Genomic DNA, 19,442 nt, shown 5'->3' with positions numbered 1-19,442 from the left:
ATGAGTGAATGAATAGATGAACTCTTCCCAGGCAATCACTAACCATCATTAGAATTGGCACAGGAGATGGCAAACTGGATTTATTATCCCTGGTGGCTGGAGCCTTGGGGGGGAGGGGTGACAAGGTATTTGTGTTTTAGAGGAGAGATTGACTAGGGTAATGCCTAATCCAGACAGAAGAGTGGAAGGGAGGATTTCAGGAGCAAAGAACAATTCCCTACCCCACCCCTGGAATTAGCCCTCTGGGGCCAGATGACAACACGAAGGCTTTTCAGCTTTTCCTCAGTTCTCTTTGTTTTATGATTTAGCCTCCGCTGCTAGCCCAGCCCAGAGCTGGGCCTCAGAGGTTTCACATAATCACCTCCTTTGCAAGAGGGAAAACCGAGGCCCGGATCAGGTAAGGGTCACAGCACGCGTTAGTGGCAGAGCTGGGACTGGAACACAGGTCTCTAGACCCCGAGGCTGAGTGACAGCTTGTGGTCCCTAGAGGCTGGGATAGAGTCAGCCTGGGAGTTCTTGGGGAGCAGGGCTGTCTGGGGGCATATGCTATTGGGGGCTTCGGCTTTTGCTTCTGCCTGGTGGCTTTGCAGACTGTCACCAGGAGGTGGGGAGATAAAGTGGAGAGTCGTTAGGGGCTCTGCCCCCTGTGCACCTCTGTCTCTCCTGTTTGGACCTCATGGGCGGGCTTCCTCAGCTCTAGGAATTGAGCCTTCCTTCTGGGCGCATTTGCTATTTTGTCCTCACAAACTTGGCCTGTTGGCTGTGAGGACCTGTGCCTCGCTCTCCCCCGAACTTGGGTATCAGCACCTCAGTTTACTGATGAGAAAACTGAGGCCTGGAGTGTGAGAGACTCTGCCACTCCTATGGCCAAGGGCAGCAGAGCTGGGATTTGAACCCAGCCTCCTCCCTCCCAGGTACAGCTCATCTGCGGAAAGGTGTGATGCAGCAGGTGCTTCCTGTTCTGGGGGAGACCCTTTTGTCTGTTTTCCTCATCTTCCGCCCTGATGCCCGCCCCCCAGCCCCCTCACCAAAGCCGCCCTGCCTGCTCTCTGCCACCTTTCTGCCTGGCTCAGGATTCGAGCTGGTTGGCTCATCCATCTGTCCGTCCCACAAGCATCTGCCAGGGCCTAGCTGCAGGACACAGACTTAAATCCCACGACAATTTGGTGAGGCAGGTGCGGGGATGTTTGATAGGAGTCTCAGAAGGCCTCCCGATGGGGGCAGATGCCCAGGAGAGAATGGTGTGGGGAGGGAGGTTAGGCCCCGGCACGAGCTAAGGCTTGGGAGGCCCTTAGTCCCATGAGGTTTTCTGGGTGCCCCTAGGTGCCAGGTCGGGGCTGGGCACAGCAGCTGCTGGCTCTCCTTCACAGAGCTCTGGGTCTCCTGAGGGAGGTGGCATTAACATGAGTCCCTCAGCAAACAGAAAGTCTGCCAGTGACCCAGCCCACCAGGCACTGGGCTGGCCTAGGGGGCAAGACTGTGCTGGTGGGTTCCTGGCTGCAGCCGTACGGTCACCTGGGCGGGGCATGGGTACAGGGTCCGGCCTGAGGGGCTTGAGTGGGCCCTCTCCTCTCCTTAGGCCTGCCTGCCTGCCTGCCTGCCCCGCTTCACACGCCAAGGCCCCACTTCCCCTTTCTGGGGCCACCAGGCCCTGTACAGCTCCGGGGCCTGCCAGGGCAGGGCCAGAGGAAGCTGGGCTGGGTTCCTGCCAGTATTGCTTGGGTGAGGAAGTGGGTATCCTGTCTGTGTCTGTGAAAGCTGGGGTGGGCTAGAGCTCCCCCAGGGGTGTGGTAGGGCTGGGGGTGCTGCCACATCAGCCAGTTCCGCTGGGGAAGGACTTCCTGAGCACCCCTGAGGGCCCAGTCCTGCAGTCATAATTCGAGGTCCCAGCGCCCTATCTCCAGCAGCTCTTCTAGCTGAGGAACCTGGACCCCGCCTGTCAGTATTTGGCAAGAAGACCCCAGTCCTGTCTTGTTGTGGGGAAGGGAGAAGACGGTGTGTATGGGGCAGTTCAGAGGGCTTCCTGGAGGAAGAGGCCCTCCTGGATCTTGCTGGCTTCGAGGAGGCTCCCTGACATGGCTGCCTCATCTTGCCCCAGGAAGGCAGAGGGAGGTACCTTGATGGAGTCCACTTTGCCCCCCACCCTCTGTCTGGGGCCTCGAAGGGGGAGGGCAGAAAGGGGTTGGCATTCTGAGATGTTATGGGCTCTGGGAATGTCAGCACTGGGAGGGTGACAGACAGGACCCTGAGGGGCCTGTATTCAAATCCCAGCTCTCTTTGACTAGCTTTGTGACCTCAGGCAAGTAACTGAATCTCTCTTTGCCTCAGCTCCCACCTCCATAAAACAGACACAGCCGTCTTACCTACAGGGCAGGGGTGCAGATTTAGAGAGACTACAGTGCTGGGGACACAATAAGAGGTCAGTAGGTTTTGTGATGGTCTCTCCTGCTCAGTCGCGGGCCCTGCGGCTGCGGGGAGCTGAGTCCACCAGGATCGCTTGGGGGAAGAGCTTGATTCCGCCGGTATCAGTTTCTACCTAAGTATACCCCTCCGCTCCCTAATTCCTCCCGCAGGGGAGGAATCTCTGGAGGGTACTGGCCTCCTGCAGCCTTGGGCCCCCTGCTGCCCTGGTTAGTTTGGGACACGGTGACAGAGGTATGAGCTGGGGTGGGGATTGGGAAGGATTCCCCTCCCTGGCCGGCGCCCCTCCAGAGGAGGCCTTAGCCAGGGCTGGCTGCGTCTGCAGGGGCCCAATCTCACCTTTGAGCTAACTTCTCCCGACTTGGACTCATCAAGGGGCCACGAGGGCTTTCTGGACACAGCAAACTGGGGCAGGAGGCCCAACGTGGACCTTGGGACTCTTGGTTGCAAGTGCCAGAAGCTCACCCTGGCTTCAGCTGGGAGGGGTATTGATTATCCCTTGGGAGTAAGTATCTGGGGGTTGCTTGAGCCTCAGACAGAGCTGGATCTGGGGGCCCCAGCGGGTATGTTCAGGGCTCTGTCTCTCACCAGTTCTCTGTGTGGGCTTCCTTCTCAAGTGGGCTGTCTACTGTGGTGGCTCAGGTGGCTGCCAGCAGCTCCAGGCCGCTGGCAAAGAGAGCATCTTTTCCTCGTGGGCCAGCAAATGTCCCAAAGAGTGTTCTCACTGACATGGTTTTGGTCACATGTCCATCCTTAAACCAGTCGCTGCGGCTTGGGAGAGACGGTGCTGATGAGCCAGACCTGGGTCATGTGGCCCCTGAACCAGGGCTGAGAGGGGGAGGGGACCGTGTCCAGCAGAAGCGGGAAACACCCTCCCACCTGGACCCCTGGGGTCCCCCTCCTCCGTGAGATGGGGCTGCTCCCCTACCAGAGGTATCGTGAGGTGTGAGTGACAGTGAGGGAGCCCTGGGAGTCCAGCCTCTCCAGGTAAAAGGGCCTCGACGTCTCTGCTCTTTGCGTCTTTGGAGTTCACAAAGGACCCGTGGGGTGGGGGTGAGGGAGTGACAGGGAGGCAGGGCCTGGCTTGACCTAAGGTCGGACTTACAGCCAGAGCAGCGCCCGGCGCTGGAGAAGACTGCCCTGAGAGGGGATGAGCTCCCCATCACCGAGGCCTGCAAGTTGAGGCTGCGGCAACACTTGTTGTTGGAGACGTGGCAAAGGAGTTCATCCAGGGCCTCACAGGGGCCCTCCCAGTTATCAGCTGAGTTGGCAACTGGCAGAGGAACTGGAGATTGGACAGAGGGGCCTTGAAACCTGCCCTGACAGAGGGGGCCTCTGGGTCTCACTTTGTGGGGTGGCTCCTGGAGAGGAGCTGGCCTGTGGAGGTGCCTGTTGGTGCTGGGTTGTCTGCAGGAGGGAGAAGTGCGGCCCTTCCTCCCAGCCCTGCCTTGTACTGCCGGCGCTGGACGGGGTCCCTGGGTGCCTAGTCTCCGTGCCCAGTACTGCCCCTTGTCTTGTCTGCCTCTTCTCCCGCCTGCCGTTGCCCAGGAAGTGGCCTAATTAGATCCCCAAGAGGAGTGTTTACCAGGCCTGAGTTCCCAAGACTCTCGGAATCTTTCAACTAATCCCTCTCTCTCCATGCCTGGCTCAGCCCGGCTTTGTGTGCCTGGAAGGGCAGGTTGGCATCTGGGGGTGAAAGGCTCCATGGTGTGCGTGTGTGTGTGTGTGCGTGTACACGTATGCACACTTGTGCATGTCCTGGCCACCCACAGCTCTGCTCCGGGGGCTTTGCCTGGGGGATGGAGCAGCTGCGGGGAGTTGCCTTGGCTCCTTGGAGTTTGGGGTTTCTCGGCCTGGCAGTCCCGGTGCACTGGTGTTTGCACCAGGCCGGAGGGACAGGCAGTGTTGTGTATACTTTTGACAACTGGTTCAGTCACTGGGACCTGCTGCTTCTGGAAGGAGCTCCATGGGGAAGCCTTTCTCAATTCAGTAAGACAGTGAGGCTGGGCCGAGGAGCCTGGTTTGGAAGCTGGCAGAACCAGGTTTGAATCCCAGCCCTTCTACCAACCAGCTCCAGCTGTGTAATCTTAGGCAAGGCACTCTCCTTCTCTGGGTTCAATTTTGCATCTGTAAAATGGCTGTAACACCTTGGCCTTAGGTTATGAAGGCGAGAGTGGAGATGTATGTGCAGGCACCTGGCGTGACAGCATGACAGCTGTTTTACACATGCCCTGGAGTGGGGGCTTCTCAGGGCAGGGACCTTACCTTGTTTCGTAACCCCTTTAGCACAGGGCTGGGCATATATGGTTAGTACTCAAGAAATGCCTCTTGTGGAACAAAGACTGGTGAGTATAGCTTTAGAGGTGGCAAACTAGTGGGCTGCACTATGCAAATTTTATAAATTTGTTTTAATTGAAGTAATGTTGATTTACAGTGCTGTGCAAATCTCTGCTGTGCAGCAAAGTGACTCAGTTACATATGTATTTATGTTCTTTTCCATTAGGTTTATCCCAGGAGATTGGATATAGTTCCCTGTGCTATACGGTAGGACCTTGTGGTTTATCTCTTCTAAATGTAGTAGTTTGCATCTACCAACCCCAAACTCCCAGTCCATCCCTCTCCCTCCCCTCTCCCCCGGCAACTACAAGTCTGATCTCTATGAGTCTGTTTCTGTTTTGTAGATACGTTCATTTGTGTCATATTTTAGATTCCACATATAAGTGATATCATTTGATATTTGTCTTTCTCTTTCTGACTTACTTCACTTAGCATGATAATCTCTAGTTGCATCCATGTTGCTGCAAATGACATTATTTCATTCTTTTTTTATGGCTGAGTAGTATTCCATTGTATATAAGTACCACATCTTCTTTATCCATTCATCCGTCGATGGATATTCAGGTTTTCCCACGTTTTGGCTATTGGCACAAAACAAATTTTAAAAATTAGCTGGCAACATTTGGAAATCAGTATTTCATGTAGAAATCAGATTAGTAGCTTTTGTCCAAACACTGTGCACACTTTGGCGGTCCTGGCCCAACCCCCTCAGGGTTGCCTGGGTTAAGCAGGTAGTTGCCGAGGCTTGTAGACACGTGCCTGGGCCCAGAAGGAGCAGAGGGGCCAGGACTCCTGGAAAACAGCCCCTTCCTCCACCCACAAATATGTGGTTTTTCCATTTTGTTCCTGGGATTTGAGGAATAGGAGCTCCCAGATGGAATAGTGCCGCAGGTGACTCCTGATCCAAGGTGGCCCCAGGTTACTCAAGGCAGTTGGCACTCACTGGGGGACTTCACTCAGACTCTGGGATTCTGGGTGCCCTGCTATTTTGCCTTTGGGGGCTCTGGACCAACTTTCCTTCGCAGCTTCCACCAGTGGCCATTTGCACCCTTTGTGACTGCCCTGAGCCTTCCCATGTCTTACCACCTCCCTGCCCCCTGCCCTGTCCTGGTTCCTATCTCTGATGCAGGCCTGGAGGATGTTGGGGGCCTGGACTCCTGGTCCAGGGCTGCTCCCTTGACACAAGGTTCCTGCTGGGAATATGGCAGCCACCCCAAGCCCCAGTCGCTGCATCTAGGGATTGCACATTTTTTTGGTAACTTTCTCTCCCTGGAGACTGGGAGCCCTAGCGGGAGAGGGAGCTAGCCTGACACACAGGAGATATAATGGGCCTGGTGTGCCATAGGCATGGTTAACAAGCTGTTTGGGAATAAACGAATGGGAAAATAAATGAAAGGTGCTGGGGAAAGAGGGAGCCCCTGTGGGATAAGCATTGCAAGCCTGGGGTCCGCTCTCAACTTTGTCATAAAGGGTCCACTGTGTTCTTCTCTGAGGTTCAGTTTCCTTATCTATGAAGCGGAGCTTGCAAGGTTGTTAAATTCTTGCCAGTGGGCCCTTTCAGAAAAATTCAGTCTTATGTGGAAGCTTAACATAATATGAATGCAAGGGGTACGCTCTGAGTGAAGCTGGCGTTAGTGTCTGAGACACAAGACTCATTGAAAAGTTCCAGTAATCGAGTGAGTGAGGTCTTTGCACAAGAACCATTGGAACAGAAGAAAGCCTGCAAACAGACTTCACATGCATGGCCACCTGACTTAGGGCAAAGGTGCCTCCACTAAAACTCTTGAAGGAAGGATGGTGGCTCCACGAAAGGCTGGTAGGGAGATATCCATTCAGAAAAAAGATAGATATCCATTCAGAAAAATATCCATTTAGAAATGGCTGAAGATAGATATCCATTCAGAAAAAAGATAGATATCCATTCAGAAAAATATCCATTTAGAAATGGATATAGATATCCATTCAGAAAAAAGATAGATATCCATTCAGAAAAAAGAAGCTTGATCCCTGCCTCACACCATACACAGGAATTCCTTGAGATGTATCCGAGACCTACATGTGAAAGTAAACTATTCAAACTTCTAGAGCAGTGCTTTCCAGTAGAAGTTTCTGGATGATAGAAGGGCTCTATATTTGTGCGGCCCAATGTAATAAACAGTAGCTATGTGTGGCTGTTGAGCACTTGAAATGTGACTGGTGTGGCTGAGGGGCTGAAATTTTTTTTTAACTTTAAAAATGTTTTAAATGTAATCATCAAGCTATTATTATACTCCAAAAAATTAAGTGTAATTTATTAACTTAATCCCACCTTCAGTTCACATTTAGATTTCACCAGTCGTTTGAAAATTTTTTTTGTAGTTGCAGCTTTTTAAAATCAAAATCCAGATAAAGTCCATTATATTGCGTTGGGTTGGTAAGCCTTTTAAATTTATTTTATTCTGTAACATCCCCACTCTCTCTCATGGTACTGACTGGTTAATAATGGGTTATGTGTCCTGAAGGCCAGTAGTTTTCAAAGTGTGGACCAGCAGCTTCAGCATCTTCTGGGAACATGTGAGAAATGCACATTTCTTCTCAGGCCCCTTCCAGTCCTACTGAAACAGACGCTGGGAATGCAGCCCAGTGATCTGTGTTTTAACAAGCCCTCCGGGATCTCTCCTGGGTACCACTGTTGTTGACTAGCCCACGTCATAGATTTGGCTGGTTGCCACCTCCTGCCGCCATTTATCTTCTCCAAGTAGCCTCTATATGGGACTGAACTTTTAATTTCGTTTTTAATCAACTTAAATTAAATTTTTGATAGTCATATGTGGCTAGTGGCTACTGTATCGGACCGCGCAGTTCTCGGAAACACAGGAGACTAGCTTTATGACCTTGGGGTGGGCCAAGCTTTAAAGACCTAAAAGTTAGGTTTGGTGAAGGTTGATAAATCAGACCCGGGGCTATGAGGCCTGGCCTTGCTGTCGCCCGATGCCAGCCTTCCCAGTCCACGTCAAATCTTGGTCTGCTTTGTGTCTCTGCAGAGCTGAGGACCCTGCGTGTCTGTTCCTTCGGGCCTGGATGCCAAGGCAGATGCGGGCGGTGCAGTGAGCAAGGCCTGGCAGCTGGAGCAGTGCAGGCCCCGTGTGTCCATGGAGCTGCTGGCCGAGGGGACTTCTGCCCAGCTCCGCCTGCCAGGCTCGGAGAAACCAGAGGCCTAGGCGCACAGGGGTGGGTGTCGGCAGACAGATGCTCCCCAGGCTGCGGGGTTTCCTGCGTGGACTGCTGGGCGGCTGTGCCAAAGGTGGAGGATGCCGGCCAAGGGGCGCTACTTCCTCAACGAGGGCGAGGAGGACCCCAGCCACGACACGCTCTACGAGAAGTACCGCCTCACCAGCCAGCACGGGCCGCTGCTGCTCACGCTCCTGTTGGTGGCCATCACTGCCTGCGCCGTCCTCATCGTCATCGCCTTCAGCTACGGGGTGAGTGGGGGCTTCCCTGGGGTCCAGGTCTCAGCTCTGATGCTTTGTACTTGTGAGGCCTTGGGCAAGTCTTTATCTTCTTTAAGCCTGAGCGTCTGCATCTGTAAAGTGCTATGGAGCGTATTTAGGCTGGAGGAAGACACAGCTTTTATTTTAATTTTTAAGTCTGGGGTGGTTTTAGATGTTACATTAATTTGGCCAAATAAATTACCCTCATTTTTCTCCACAATGGACTTTGATTTTACTGAAGGCCTGTGTGTCACTGCTCCCACTTCCAGTACCGTGGCAGACATCATGCATCAATCCCAGAACTCTCTCTCACGGAGCCGGCCGGGGTGGGGGGATGTGTGTGTCTCAGAATCCTTCTTATGACAGCGGGCACCACTAATGTTATCTCTGACTTAGGCCTCGTCCTGCTATAGCCATGACCTATGCGTGGCTGTTGAGCACTTGAAATGTGGCTAGTATGACTGAGGAACTGAATTTTCAATTTTATCTTTAATTATTGGAAATTTAATTTTGAGTAGCCACATGTGGCTAGTGGTTGCTGTATGGGACAGTAAAGTTCTAGAAGAAAACATCAGACTACAGGCTGTTAACAGGGTGATACGTGTAAGGTGGCCAGCACCCAGTAGGTGCTCTGCCGGTGCTGCCTGTATCTCTGTGCATATAAACCCGAGGACCTTTGTTTTGTCATTCGGCACATAGTTACTGAGCGCCCACTGGGTGCTGGCCCCAGATTAGTCTCTGTGCTCATGGAGCTTATGGGCCTCTGGGGGAAACCAGGTGCTGTCCACCTGTGAACGTCTTGCCTGTTACCTCTTCTCCCCACACTGTCGCACTTCTGTACCTTTCCTTCAGCTCGTCCCCTGTCTGGGATGCCTTTGGTCGTATTTCCTCATAAACATCCATTCATTCTTTAAGAGTTAGGAGCAGTGGCCTCTCCCCCAGGAGGCTTTCCACAGCTTTGCTCCTGTGCTCTTGTACCTGTGCCCTGCAGGTGTGCACAGAGCTGCTGGGGACCCCGGGGGACGCCTGAGGTTGGGGGGGGGAGTGAGAACGTCACAGGACTGGGCCCCACAGGTGACTGGGGGAAGGTGGTGGTGAAGGCACCCCTAGCAGAGGCAACAGCACAAAGCCTGAGGTAAGAGAGAACTTGATGTTTAGGGGGAGGATGGACACCACCCACGTGGAGGAAGCAGCAAGTGACCTTGCTTAGGGCAGGCTGGACAGGCTAACCTGGCAGGCTTTCTGGAGGAGGTGGCACCCCGCTGGGGAAAGCTATGGCATTTCTGTGTATGTTCACCCCCCCCCCCCCCCACAGGACCCCTCCCGACACCAGGCTGTCCTGGGGACGGCGTTCTTCACGCTTGCCGTGTTTGTGGCTCTCTACGCGCTCGTGTATGTTGAGTGCCTCGTCCGCCGGTGGCTCAGGGCCTCGGCGCTGCTCGTCTGGGCCTGCCTTGTGACGCTGGGCTACGTGCTGGTGTTTGACTCATGGATGAAGGAGGCCTGTGACTGGGAGCAGGTAACAGGGGACCCTGGCGCCCCTGGGGGCTGGGTGCTGCCAGCCAGCTGTGCACTCGGTAGCTCCTGCCCTCTCTGGGCATCAGATCCCTTCTGGAGACTGGGCCCGCATTGGGTGTGCCAGCCACAGGCCCCTCCCTCTCTCCGGGCTGTGGTTCTGTGACTGAGAACGGGCCCTGGGCTGATCTTGTTCTCTCAGCTCTGTGCTGATGAGATGGGGGTGAGGTGGGAGAAGAGTGTCCACTTGAATGTCTGGCTGTGGTGTTTCTGGAAATGACACGTCTCCAACTCAAAGACGCAAAAAGGCACAAATTGGCTCACGTGCCGGGAAAGGCCCGGGGTTTGGTCTGGGGCTTCAGCAGGATGGCCAGATCCCGAGTTCTCCCGGCTCTGCTTTCCTCTGTGCTGTTTCATTCCCTGCCAGGCCACCCCCAGCTCGGGACAGAGGTGCCCGCGGCACCTCCGGGCTGCCCGTCGACCAGCCTACCCAGGCCAGCTGAAAGAGGCAGCCCTTTCTCAGCCAGCTTGAGCTGCACTGGCTGGCCTGGGGCCTGGGCCCAACCCTGGACGGGCATTGTCACCGGGGGCGGGGGGGCCCTCTGACCATTGGGGCTGGGTCCTGTGACCGGGGTGGGGTGAGGCTCAGGCAAGCCATGCGGGTGGGAAGCTCGGGGGAGGGTGCCGTTCCCAGCAGGGGCCAGCTCGGAGAGTGGGCGGGGCCGGTGGGCTGGGCTGCTGGGGGTGGCAGGTGAGGGGGCCCTGCCCGGCCTTCCAGTAGTTACCCTTCCTGCGGAGGGAGAGCTGTGGGCAGTGGACACCAGGCGAGAGCTCCCTGGGTCATGAGGGCGGCGGAGGCTCGGCCTCGGCCCCAGACGGTAAATCAGCTCGTAGGAAATGATGCTGGCCGGGCATCACTTTCTCGTTCTATCCGTCGCTGCCTCTCGCCACACAGGGTGGGAGAAGGGGCCGACCTGAGGGCCAAGGGCGCCGGCGGCGTAGCCTCAGAGTTCAGGCTTCTAGGGCCATCCCCACGGGCCGGGGCTGCGGAGTGAGCCCAGCTGAGCCCTGGGCGGGGGCGGCGTGATGGCCACGCTCATGACGCCGCTGTGCGCAGGTGCCCTTCTTCCTCTTCGTGGTCTTCGTGGTGTACACGCTGCTGCCCTTCAGCACGCGGGGTGCCGTCGTGGCCGGGGTCGTCTCCAGCACCTCCCACCTCCTGGTGCTCGGCACGCTGATGGGGGCCTTCACCACGCCCAGCGTCCGGGTAGGGCTGCAGGTGAGGGGCGTGTGGGTCTGGGCGCGGGGCCGCCTAAGGCCTTGGGTGGGGCTTTGGTTTGGGCCGAGGGAGGCCAAGGCTGGAGCAGGTGAGTTGGAGGCCTTGGAGACAGAGGTGTTTGCTGACGGGTGGCCTCGAGCGGGTGAGTTGGAGGCCTTGGAGACAGAGGTGTTTGCTGACGGGTGGCCTCGAGCGGGTGAGTTGGAGGCCTTGGAGACAGAGGTGTTTGCTGACGGGTGGCCTCGAGGCCGGGCTTCGTCCAAATCGGCAGGTGCCCTGCCCTGCAGCCTTTTCTTTGCTGGCCTGGGCTACCCCAGAGGCTCAGCCCCTCCCTCGAGCCCTGACCCTCGGGCCTCCTTCCTGGGTCCGGCGCACTGCTGCTGGGTGAGGCCCTGTTCCCGAGGTTTCGCTCGTTCAGCCCAGAGCCCCATCTGGACAGGGTTGGACGCACCGTCTGGTGTCCTTTGTGTTGAGTGACTGTGAACAGTTAGTGCTGATGCACAGATGTGTTTTCCTCCTGACTGGGCCTGCTGTCCGGTCTGGGAGGAGGGGGCCAGAGCTCTGGGCGGCCAGCCTGGCTCTGTGCCTTCCGCGGCTGTCCTTGGCGCTCCCTCTGGGCTCTGGGCTCTGTGAGGGGATGTGCTCCTGCCTCCCTGGAAGTGGCTGGCTGCTCTGGTCTCTGGGGCCTGAGCCCTTCTGCACCAGGGAATGTCTGGCGGATGCTGAGACAGGCCTGAGTCCTGGTCCTGTGGTCACAGTGACCTACTAGGAGACCAGTGAGTCTGGACCTCAGTTTCCCTGCCTGCCCACCCCAGGGAGGCTGCAGCCCGAGTGGGTTGGGAGGCCAGGGATCGGGGAGGGGGTGCCGTCACCAGCCCACCAAGGGGGCCGGTGTCCTGGGGCACGGGCCAGGCCTGATGCTGAGCCCGCCATGGCCCGCCCGCAGCTGCTGGCCAATGCTGTGGTCTTCCTGTGCGGGAACCTCACGGGCGCCTTCCACAAGCACCAGATGCAGGATGCCTCCCGAGACCTCTTCACCTACACTGTGAAGTGCATCCAGATCCGTCGTAAGCTGCGCGTCGAGAAGCGCCAGCAGGTGGGGACCCGCCTCCCCCTGGAGCCACAGCCTGACCCTGCCCGGCCCCCCGGCTGTCCCCCAGGCCCCACGCCCCGCATCCTCTCTCTGAGGATGTGCTCACTGAACAACACAGCGAGGCACCTGGGGCACCTGGCCAGACACCTGTGCTGGCGTCATCCCGGGGGCTGCTGGGGACACGGGAGGGTGTGTGCCTGCCGGGTTGGTAGCAGGGTGTAGGCCAGCAGCGATGGGGCCCGTGGTGGGCAGAGGGGCAGGAGGGCAGAGAGGATGGAGACCCGGGGCCTGACGCTGCCCTCCCTGTGCCCCACGTGCCAGGAGAACCTGCTGCTGTCCGTGCTGCCGGCCCACATCTCCATGGGCATGAAGCTGGCCATCATCGAGCGGCTCAAGGAGCGTGGGGACCGCCGCTACCTGCCTGACAACAACTTCCACAGCCTCTACGTCAAGCGGCACCAGAACGTCAGGTGGGCGGCTGGCCGGGCCCGTATGCACAGTGTCTCCCAGGGCGGCCCCAGCAGGTGGCCCGCTGCCCTCCTACCTTGAGGCCCAGGTCCCAGCCCGCACGGGGACTGGGGAGAGGTAAATCCAGGCCCCTCCCTGGGCCCCAGTCTCCCACTTGTTCCCCCAGCGGGTGGGGGCAGATTTGATTAGTATTGGGGGAGATCCACTGCCCCCTAAAATTGTCAAACTCTGTGCACGAACGTGACTGTTGGGAAGAAAGGGGTCTTTTCAGATGATTCTCAAAGGGGCACAGGCCCCCCAAAAGGAGATGAAGCCCCACCCAGGTGACTGCCAGGGGTCCCCCAGTCCCGACACCTGTCTTTGACTGATTTGAAGGGGCTGCAGAATCTTACTCAGCGGCGCTGACCTGAGTGAAGCGTAGGTGTGGGCGCTGTGAGCTCCACCCTGGTCCTCTGCCTGCAGGCTCAGCATTACCCCCGAGACTGGCCTGCTGCCTCTGGGTTGTGGATGGTCCAGAACTGTAGACTCAGGAGCGGGGAGATCTGGTGCAAAATGCAGCTCTGGCTTCCCAGCAAGTCTTAACCTCCCTGGGCCTCAGTTTGCTCGTCTGTAGAATGGGGTTCCTACAAGGGCAACGTGAGGACTAGATGTGTGAAAGCGCTGGGTGTGGAGCTCAGCTGGAGGGAGCGTGCAGTCACATCCTACCAGGGCTTTAGCTCTGAAGTCTGCGCAGAGGTGAAATCCAGGTATAGGGAAGGGGAGAAGTTCCCAGGTGCCTGAGAATCCACCTGTAAGGGCTCCATTCAGTCATCTGTGGTGAGGCTCTGAAGGGGTTGGGGGTTTCAGAGGGCCCCTGCAAACTGGGGCTTGCTACATTTTGCTTTGATGTGAAGCCTCTGGAACTTTAATTCATCCTTATGGTGGGGGGTTTCTCTCCCACCCCTGGCGGCAGAGGGCTCGCAGGGGTGATTGGGTGCGGGGCTGGCAGATGCTCAGGGGCTCTTGGCCCTGACCCTCCTGCTGGCCCCACCCCACCCCCAGCATCCTCTATGCTGACATCGTGGGCTTCACGCAGCTGGCCAGCGACTGCTCCCCAAAAGAGCTGGTGGTGGTGCTGAACGAGCTCTTCGGAAAGTTCGACCAGATTGCCAAGGTGAGCCCACTGGCCTGTGCTGCCTCCCCTCCGCTGATGGTAAAGTCAGGAGCCCTTGCCACCGCATCCATGGGGTGTCCTGTGTCCAGCACTGTGCTGAGATGGGTGTGGGGAGGCCTGGGCTGAATTTCAGCATTCAGTCAGCAAAGCTTTCAAGTGCCCCATGGTCAGAGTGGAGGTTGAGCCAGGATCCTGTCCCCCAGAGTGTGAGGCCTCTGGGGAGACTGTCAGTGCACACTGGGGAATGCACTGGGCTTCACGAGCTTAGAGGGGGACTCCAGAAGGCTGCCTGGAGGAGGAGACGGCTCCATCCTCACTACGCAAGGTCAGCAGCCTCAGCCTCAGCTCCACCTGGGAGCATGGGAGGACTGTGGAATGCCAGGCCTCACCCAGAACCTGCCTTTTGACAAGATCCCAGGGTGAATAGTCTGCACATTAAAGTTTGAGAAACCTAAAAAGAAACTGAAGAGGAAAGGGAACAGTGTTATGGGCAGAGGGAACAGCATATGCAAAAACCTAGAGAAGAAAGAAAGCTCTGTGTGCCCATGCAATGAAAGTGGCTCAGTGTGAGTGGGACAGAGTGTGTTGGTGGGGAACATGGTCACAGGGTCAGACATTCAAGGACTTGAGGGCTGAGGTGAGGAGCGGGATTTGACCTAAGGACCCTGGGGAGCATAGCAGGTGCCAAGCAGGGAGGGCATTGGGCAAGGAGAGCCTCCAGGGTTCAGCCAAGGCGGGAGGGGTCTGGAGACCAAAGAAGGCTGAGCTGAGATCTCACTGTTTTGTCTTGAGCAACACCCAGCTCCACGGGTGTGTGTAGGGGGCTGGGGAGGAGCCTCAGTTATTCATTAATTTACCACCTGGTCTGGTGACCTGCTGAGTAGCAGCCCTGGGCTGCCCTCAGGTTGCTCCTGGGCTACGTGCTATGTGGTTGGAAGGAGGGGTACAGGGGGCAGGACTGAGGGGTGCTTATTTAGCCCAGCCTCCGGTGGTCAGGAAGGCTTCCTGGAAGTGGTAGCCACTGAATAGAGACCCAAGTGTAAGATTTAGGACAGTGGCTCTCCGTCCTTGCTGCGTGTTTGAATCACATGAAAAGCTTAAGTAAAAACCCGGTACCCATGCCCGCACCCATGAGAGTTTTTCAGAGCCTCCCGGGTGACTCCATGTGCAGAGAATCGATGGTTTAGAACTTGATGGGAACAAGTTCTGGCCTCGCACTAGGAAGAGCTGCTCAATCTTGGGAGGGCCTGCCTCGCCAGGAGCAAGCTCCACCTCAGGAGATGAGCTTCCCGTCACAGGAGGTAACCAAACTACAGTTGGACACCACTGGCCAGGGGTGCTCTGGAGAACTGTCCCCCCTGGGTACTGTGGACTGAGTGACTCTGAGGGTCTGTTGAGCCGGGAGCCTTCCTTTAGGAGCTTCCTTCCTTCATGATTTCTCTGCTGGAGGTTCCCAGAGGTTGGGCCTTATGTGGGCCCAGGCTCCATCCTCACTACACAAGGCCACAGCTGGCTCTTCCCCTGCCCCAAAGCCAAGGACCTGCCCTTGCCCTTTTGGACACAGCCCGCTCTCCGTGGCAGGCCCAGGAGGCAGCCTTATTTTATAGATGAGAAGAGGGAGGCTATGGCAGGTGCCAGTCTTCAGGCCAGAGTGTCCAGTCCCTGGACAGACACAGCAGGCAGAGCTGGTCCCAGCCTTTTCTCCTGTCAGCAATCAGATTCCAGAACTGCAACCTCCTGGCGAGAGCCAGGGCCTGCTCTCAGGGGTGTCCGCATTGCGTCTGGGCTCGGGCACCTTCTGTCCCAACAGACTCACACAACTCCTCCAGTCTGTAAGTGCCAGGGGCACGGGGAGGAGCAGGCTGGGGAATGTGGCCTCCTGTAAATCCCTGACAGCGGGGCCGGATCCAGACTGTTATCCTGCGCCTGGCCCTGGAGGAGATAAGGGCAGTGGTGCCCTGAGCCTGTGCCTGGGTGTCCCAGCCCTCGCCAAGCTTCTGCTGCTTTCTAGGAAAGCGCTGTCCTCACCCACCTCCGTTGGGCCATTCAGAACTCGGCATGTGCCAGACGGAGCCCATCGGGAAGCAGCTGGCACACACTCAGATGGGTCATTGGAGGAGGGCTTAGGAAGGGGACTGCTCACAAAGGCCTGGCAGGTAGGGGACCTCGAGGGAGGGATGGTGCCTGGCCTGGTCATTGGCGCTGGCTGGTCACCCACAGGCCTGGTGGGCATGCCAGGGAGTGGGCACTGGATCTGGAGACAGAGGGTACCCTGGTTCTAGGAGCCAGCCCTCTGGGAAAAGGCAGGAGGGTGCTGGGGCAAGTCTTCACTGGAGCCCAGTAGGCAGCTTCTCCTTCCTGTTCCCTAAAACCCCACCCTCAAGGCCTTGATATGTATGGCCACCTTTGCTAAAGGCTTATGGAGGGTCAAGTAGCTGCAGCACCACCTCAGATGGAACCTCAGACATCCTACCTGGGCCTCCCCTTCCCCTCCAGGGGCATTTTTTTTACGTGACCCCACCCTCTCTCCCCACTCCCATCTTTCGTCTCTGTTCTTCCCCCACTCCCCAAACCTTGTATCCCTAGCAGCAGAGTCGTCTCTTGGGTTACCTTGACACCTGCTGACCCCGGAGCTTATGGCACCTGCTACCTCTCTGTTCTCATCCCCCCTACTCTCTCCACTCCACCCACACTGACTGCTGTGCTATGTCTCAAACACCCTTCTGGCCTCAGGGCCTTTGCACATGCTGCTTCCTTCTGCCCGGATGCTCTTCCTCCAGATCCTGGCATGGCTTGCTCCCTCAGTTCCTTTAGGACTTTGCTCGAATGTTACCTTCACTGGGAGGGCTTTTCTGGCCTCCTGGGAACTTCCTCTTCCTTCTCATTCCTCATTTTTCTCCATAGCACTTATCATGGGTGTCTACAGATTTTATTTATGTAGCTTAGTGTCCAGCTCTGCCACTGGCTGCAGGGATTGTTTTCTGTTTTGCTCACTGCTGTGTCCCAGTTCTGGGGCAGGGCACTCCGTAGATGCTCAAACATTGCATGGATGAATGAAACAAAGGTAGCGCCTCCCTAGAGGTCCTCAGGTGGCCGCCCTTGGTAACACTTGCTTTTATCCCTGACACCTGCTTGGGGTTCGTCCTGCAGACCCCCCGTGTTCCCCGTCCTTTTGCCGGGCCCAGAGGCAGCTGCTGGTGGCTGGTGCCCCAGGAGAAAGCCCCTGGCCAGAAGAGAGGCTGGCTGACTCTGGAGGGTGTGGGGAGGTGGCCAGCATGCCTGCTCCCTGGCCCCTGGGCCATCTGCTGACCAGGCCTCCCCTTGCCCTGCAGGCCAACGAATGCATGCGGATCAAGATCCTGGGCGACTGCTACTACTGCGTGTCAGGCTTGCCCGTGTCCCTGCCCAGCCACGCCCGCAACTGTGTGAAGATGGGGCTGGACATGTGTGAGGCCATTAAGTAGGTACCACGCACAAGCCTGGGGCACTGGGGCCTGTCCCCACGGTGGGCCCCTCCTGCTCCCCAAGGCGTGCTGGGGAATGCATTGTCCCCGCTTTGCATGTGAGGAAACTGAGGCTCCAGGGGCACAGGAGGCTTACCTGGACCACTCAGCGGTGTGTTTGCATCCCTCCCTCTGGGCCCGCTGGGACTGCGAGTTCCAGAGAGTGTCAGAAGCTCGGAGCTGAGGGCCATGAGGACGGGCAGCTGGGCCCCGTTCCTCCGGAGGCTGAGCCTTCGCAGCAGCAGGGGAGCTGGCAGGCGCACGCTTGGACTCCAGGCCTCCGTCTGCTTCCTGTTCGCCCCGTGAAGACCCTGGAGTTGGGGGACTAGCCCTCAGAGCTGCAGGGAGACCCCCAGCCTCCTGCGGCTCCTTGCCACCAACATCCCGGCTCCCCGCAAGGCTCTCTGGGGCCCCGAGCAGCCGTGGCGTGTGGCGGTCAAGCGGGTGGCGGAGGGCCAGGCGGGCTTGGCCAAGCGGCCCAGCGTCCGGGGCAGAGCAGGGCGCGGCTGGGCTGCCGGGCAAACCCAGCTCCAGCTTCTCCTCCTCCTGAAATCTCACCAGAAAAAAACCCGGCCAGGGAGTCGGTCCAGGTCACAGGCTGGCTCTGCGTCACCGCCTGTGTGACCTCGGGCTGGTGCCCCAGCCCTGGGGCTTACTTCCCTCCCTGGAGCATGTGGAGGTGGTGCGGGGCCCTCTGCTCCCCCGGCTTTGACCCCGGCAGGCTCGGTCCACCCCTAGCCCGTTGGCGGACACGTGGCACCGGCTGCTCCCCAGGCCCTCACGCACTTATCAAAGGGAGCCGGAGGCCTGCTCGTGTTGGGGGTGCCTTGTGCCCCAGGGAACTCTAAGTTGGGGCTCCTTGTACTACGTGGTGCTAGCAACTCCCAGTGCTCCCAGATCCCAGAGATGGGGGTGTATAAGGCCCCCCAGGGCTGGCCCCATGTTCCTTGTTTCTGCTGGGTTTGGGGCAGTGTCTGGATCCCTCTGCAGACTCCAGCTGGGGCTGCCAGACAGGGGTAACACCCAGTGATGGTATGTTAGGGCCTCCAGCGTGAGCCACAGTGACCAGTGACGGTTGGAATTCCTCCTCCTTTTAACAGCCTTTGAGCTGGGGGCGGCCACATCCATTTGCACACTCCTGGAGATGGGGGGCTCATCCCCTTTCGAGGCGGAAGCCCCCTCAGGCCGAGAACGTTCTCTCCTGTGAGCTGGGCCTACCCTGTTCCCATACGCTCCCCGCACCCTTGCTCTGCCCCCACCCCGTGCCACACCCCCTACCAGGGACCTTGAGCCTGTCCTAGGGTTCAGGGCCCCCCAGCAGCCCTGGCTGGGGTGGGCTGACGGGCCTCTGCCCCAGGCAGGTGCGGGAGGCCACAGGCGTGGACATCAGCATGCGTGTGGGCATACACTCGGGGAACGTGCTGTGCGGTGTCATCGGGCTGCGCAAGTGGCAGTATGATGTGTGGTCCCATGACGTGTCCCTGGCCAACAGGATGGAGGCAGCTGGAGTGCCTGGGTGAGGCTCAGCTGGATGGCGGTGGGGTCAGAGGTCCGGGGCTGACTCTGGGCTGCGGTGGTGGGGTGTCAGCATGGGGTCAGAGAGGGAATCAGCGACCTGAAGGTGGGGGGAGCCTGCCCGGGCTCCGGCCTGCTGTGCACCCCCGGGTGGGTGTCTGCCCTCGCTGGGCCCGGCTGCTGTCTGACGCTCGTCTCCCCCAGCCGGGTGCACATCACAGAGGCGACGCTGAACCACCTGGACAAGGCGTATGAGGTGGAGGACGGGCACGGGCAGCAGCGGGACCCCTACCTGAAGGAGATGAACATCCGCACCTACCTGGTCATCGACCCCCGGGTACGAGGCTCAGCCGCGGCAGGCTGGGGGGCGGCGCTGGGGCTGTGCTGGGGAGCAGGGTCCACACCCGGGGCACGGCCCCCGTGGAGGGAGAGGTGGGGCCTGCCCGGGGTAGGAGGCAGTGCCCCGTTACTAGGTATGTTCTAGGCCCCAAGGGACAACTTCTCTGGGCCTCAGTGTTCTATGAAACGGGGATAACAACAGCGCCTACCTCAAGAGGAGAAAAAGCTAATCGAGTGAAGCCCTCACCGTCAACTGGGTGTGTCATAAACGTTCTAGAAGTAATAGTCACTGTTAGTTTATTTTCCATGAGGTTGTCACTAATCGTCCAGATTTTCAAAAGACACGTTT

The 19,442-nt window shown here is 57.9% G+C and overlaps 1 protein-coding gene and 1 long non-coding RNA gene across 7 annotated transcripts in view; one reads left to right on the top strand and one right to left on the bottom strand.

Moving 5' to 3' along the window:
• The window catches only part of LOC309616285, a 409,627-nt gene that overhangs the window by 245,283 nt on the left and 144,902 nt on the right, over nt 1-19,442 (bottom strand). The window lies entirely within an intron of this gene.
• ADCY7 (adenylate cyclase 7) overlaps nt 1-19,442 on the top strand; it is a 59,389-nt gene that overhangs the window by 25,331 nt on the left and 14,616 nt on the right. For 4 of the 6 annotated variants that reach the window (XM_082366614.1, XM_082366615.1, XM_082366616.1 and 1 more), the window contains exons 2-11: nt 4,925-4,965; nt 7,782-8,219; nt 9,544-9,747; nt 10,861-11,022; nt 11,969-12,118; nt 12,437-12,585; nt 13,625-13,736; nt 17,069-17,196; nt 18,597-18,755; nt 18,959-19,091. In XM_082366614.1, coding sequence (XP_082222740.1) covers nt 8,049-8,219; nt 9,544-9,747; nt 10,861-11,022; nt 11,969-12,118; nt 12,437-12,585; nt 13,625-13,736; nt 17,069-17,196; nt 18,597-18,755; nt 18,959-19,091 — 1,368 coding nt within the window. In that variant the 5' untranslated portion in view covers nt 4,925-4,965; nt 7,782-8,048. Of the gene's footprint in view, nt 1-4,352; nt 4,767-4,924; nt 4,966-7,781; nt 8,220-9,543; nt 9,748-10,860; nt 11,023-11,968; nt 12,119-12,436; nt 12,586-13,624; nt 13,737-17,068; nt 17,197-18,596; nt 18,756-18,958; nt 19,092-19,442 lie in introns of those variants that run through there. The other 2 variants (XM_082366617.1, XM_082366619.1) reach the window with 2 other exon arrangements.

The sequence above is a fragment of the Balaenoptera borealis genome (assembly GCF_965194805.1).
Source record: "Balaenoptera borealis genome assembly, chromosome: 19".
NCBI lineage: Eukaryota > Metazoa > Chordata > Mammalia > Artiodactyla > Balaenopteridae > Balaenoptera > Balaenoptera borealis.
The sequence above is the reverse complement of the archived record's forward strand: the minus strand, read 5'-3'. Positions and strand labels throughout refer to the sequence as shown.